A 3,028-nucleotide genomic window follows, 5' to 3' on the forward strand; every position below is an offset into this window, starting at 1 on the left:
ACATGCAAAACGATTCCTCTGCTTTGCAAGTTGCTTTTTAAGAAGGGAGAGAGAGAGGAAAAACCCAGCTCGCACACGAGCGATTTGTGCGTCTTAAACTGGAAGGAAATTGTGCGTGGAGAGGGGGGGCTCGTCTTCCTCTCTCTGCCCCAACCCACCGCGCTCTAGCCCGGCGCCTCGGCTTGGGGAAGATCCATGGTGGCATCCCCATGTCATTCTGCTCAAAGTGACTTCATATGATGTCAGCTTTAAATGTTCGAGACCGTGATCTGACGCTCAGGAAGATGTTTGCTATCAAAATGTGACTGTGGCCACGCTGCGCTGCTTGGATGAGTCTCGCCGGAGCTGGGCAAAGGTAAGTGGTCCCAAGGCGAGCCCCGCCGCCCCTCGCCGTGCCCCCCGCCCCTGCTCCCGCATTTCCCGGACCGTGGCCATCGGTGGGGCTCGGCTGGGTGGCATTGGGCTGGAGAAGGTTTTTCTTTTTCTTTTCTTCCCTTTTTTTTTTTTTTTTTTTTTTTTTTTTAATACTAACAAGGTCTAGCCTGCATGTTACTTTAGCGTGTTCCGCTTAATGAGCAGTAATCTGGTACCCTACGTGCCATTGTTCTTGAATATGTTCATTTGAATGTAAATAGGGAGGGGGTGCCGGTGGGGGGTGGGGTGGGGGGAGAACAAGGTGCTTATTAAATTGATTTGTCTCCTGGCTTTTCTGGAATGCAGAGCCGAGCGCGGGAGCGAGTCGCTGCTCACACCAAGTTCCCGCACGGCGGAGCGACATGGCGAGCCCGGGGTCGCTGGAGACGGTCATGCCTTCCTCCTGCCCCCGGCACGACGGCAGAGCCGCCACCGCTAACCCCTCCAAGACCCTGGCCTTCTCCATCGAGCGGATCATGGCAAAGACGTCGGAACCCAAGCCGGCCTTCGAGGAGCGGCACGGCGGGCCGGGGCCGGAGCCAGGCAAGAAGCCGCTGAGCCTGTGCTCGCCCCTGCCCTGCGTGATCCCCATCCCGCCTCTGGGCTACGAGCTGCCTTCCAAGACTCTCAACTACTCGGAGCTGTGGAAGAGCAGCCTGCGGGGCGGTGCGGGGCTTTGCAAAGCCAACTGCGGCGTTTGCTGCAAGGCAGAGCTCGCCCTGGGCCAGCCCAGCGGCCGGCTCATCAAGCCGCAGGTCATCCACCAGGCAGGGGCCGTTCCGGCTGCCCCCCGCTCCCTCTACTACTTCAACTACCTGGACGCCGCGTACCACCCGGCCGACCTCCTTCACGGACAGCTCTTCCCGGCCGGCCTGCTGGGCGCCCCGTCGCCGGGGGGGCTCTCGGCCCACCAGAAGCTTTTCCTGCTGGAGAACGCCAAGCTGGCGGGGCTGGCGGCCGAGAAGCTGCCGCCGCCGCCTCCCTTCGCCCACAAGGAGCGGCTGCCGGGACACCTGGACCAGGTGATGAAGGAGGCGGCGGCGGCGGAGCGCGGCGGCCCCCCCAAGGGCCACGCCAAGATGGGGGGCGGCGGCGGCGGGGCGGCGGAGGGCAAGCCCAAAAACTTTACCTGCGAGGTCTGCGGCAAGGTAAGGGGGGCGCCGGCATCGGGTGGGGGAACCGTGGGCGGCGGCGGCGGGGCCGTGCCTGACCTCGCCTTCCCGGCGCTTCCCCGCAGGTGTTCAACGCGCACTACAACCTCACCCGCCACATGCCGGTGCACACGGGGGCCCGGCCTTTCGTCTGCAAGGTCTGCGGGAAGGGCTTCCGCCAGGCCAGCACCCTGTGCCGGCACAAAATCATCCACACCCAGGTAGGTGGGGGGCGGCCGGGTTGCGGGAGGCGGCGGCCGCCCCTGCTCTCCGCGCAGCCCCCACTGACGGGCCTCTCGCACCCCGGTGCAGGAGAAACCTCACAAGTGCAACCAGTGCGGAAAGGCGTTCAACAGGAGCTCCACGCTCAACACCCACATCCGCATCCACGCCGGCTACAAGCCCTTCGTTTGCGAGTTCTGCGGCAAGGGCTTCCACCAGAAAGGTGAGCTGAGCCGGGACGCGTTGGGGCTCTCGCCCATCATTAGCGAGGATTAAACGCGGCGAGCCCTGCCCGGCTGGGGAAAGCGAGGGGCGCGGGCAGATCCGCCGCCGCTCCCAATTACTTTCCCTCTAAGCTGGGCCGCATCGTCGCGCAGTGCTGACGGTTCCCCCTAAATGCTTTTTTAAATGAAAGGTGCCGGGCCTTGGTCCTAATCCAGAGCCCTCCGTTTGCCGCGGGTCACCGGGTTGACCCTGCCTCTCATTTGTGCCATGCCAGTTGCACGCTGCTCCGCGCTGACGAGGACCGAGTTTGACAAGTGGGACGGGGGTGCGGTGGAGACACTTCCTAATGCCCCCCTTACCTGTGCACCGTGCGGCCGGGGCACCCTCGGGTAACTCCCTTTTCCATCTTTTTCTTCTTTCGCAGGCAACTACAAGAACCACAAGCTGACCCACAGCGGAGAGAAGCAGTACAAGTGCACCATTTGCAACAAAGCCTTCCACCAGATCTATAACTTGACTTTCCACATGCACACCCACAATGACAAGAAGCCCTTTACGTGTGTCACTTGCGGGAAAGGATTTTGCAGAAACTTTGATTTAAAGAAGCACGTCCGAAAGTTGCACGACAGCGTCTCCAGCGCTCCTCCGCCGCGGGACCCTGGGCGCAGCGGGCAGAGCTAAGGGCCCGGCGCGCTGCCACACTCGGACCTGCTCAACCAGGCCAGCACTATTTATCCAAACCAGCCTTCGCTTCTCTGTCCTTTTCCCAGCGAGCTCAGCCGCCGGTAGCAAGCGACCCCGAGCCGCAGTTGTATATAAGAGGAATCTTATTTAATGGCGCATTGCGCCGCCGGAGCGGGCCAGGACGGGCCGGGCTGGCTGCCCCCCGCCCGGCGCCAGGACAGCGCTCTTTATACGTGTCTGTAAATCTCCATTTTAAATGTACGCTCGAATAAGTGAGGAATATATCTATATCTATATCTATCACGGGACAATAAACCGGCCCTTCGCAGGTG

At 61.6% G+C, this 3,028-nt stretch overlaps 1 protein-coding gene across 1 annotated transcript; it reads left to right on the forward strand.

Moving 5' to 3' along the window:
- Positions 1 to 3,028, forward strand: FEZF2 (FEZ family zinc finger 2). Its single transcript, XM_053989406.1, has 5 exons — positions 1 to 355; positions 721 to 1,562; positions 1,652 to 1,786; positions 1,878 to 2,010; positions 2,437 to 3,028. The coding sequence occupies exons 2-5, from the start codon at positions 777 to 779 to the stop codon at positions 2,691 to 2,693; spliced, it is 1,311 nt and encodes a 436-aa protein (XP_053845381.1). The 5' UTR covers positions 1 to 355; positions 721 to 776; the 3' UTR covers positions 2,694 to 3,028.

Source organism: Vidua macroura, chromosome 13 (assembly GCF_024509145.1).
Source record: "Vidua macroura isolate BioBank_ID:100142 chromosome 13, ASM2450914v1, whole genome shotgun sequence".
Taxonomy (NCBI): Eukaryota; Metazoa; Chordata; class Aves; order Passeriformes; family Viduidae; genus Vidua; species Vidua macroura.

Coding starts and splice junctions, on each gene's coding strand:
- FEZF2 (XM_053989406.1), top strand. CDS start 777: ATGGCGAGCCCGGGGTCGCTGGAGACGGTCATGCCTTCCTCCTGCCCC. Junction 1,563..1,651: donor CCTGCGAGGTCTGCGGCAAG/GTAAGGGGGGCG, acceptor GCTTCCCCGCAG/GTGTTCAACGCGCACTACAA. Junction 1,787..1,877: donor ACAAAATCATCCACACCCAG/GTAGGTGGGGGG, acceptor ACCCCGGTGCAG/GAGAAACCTCACAAGTGCAA.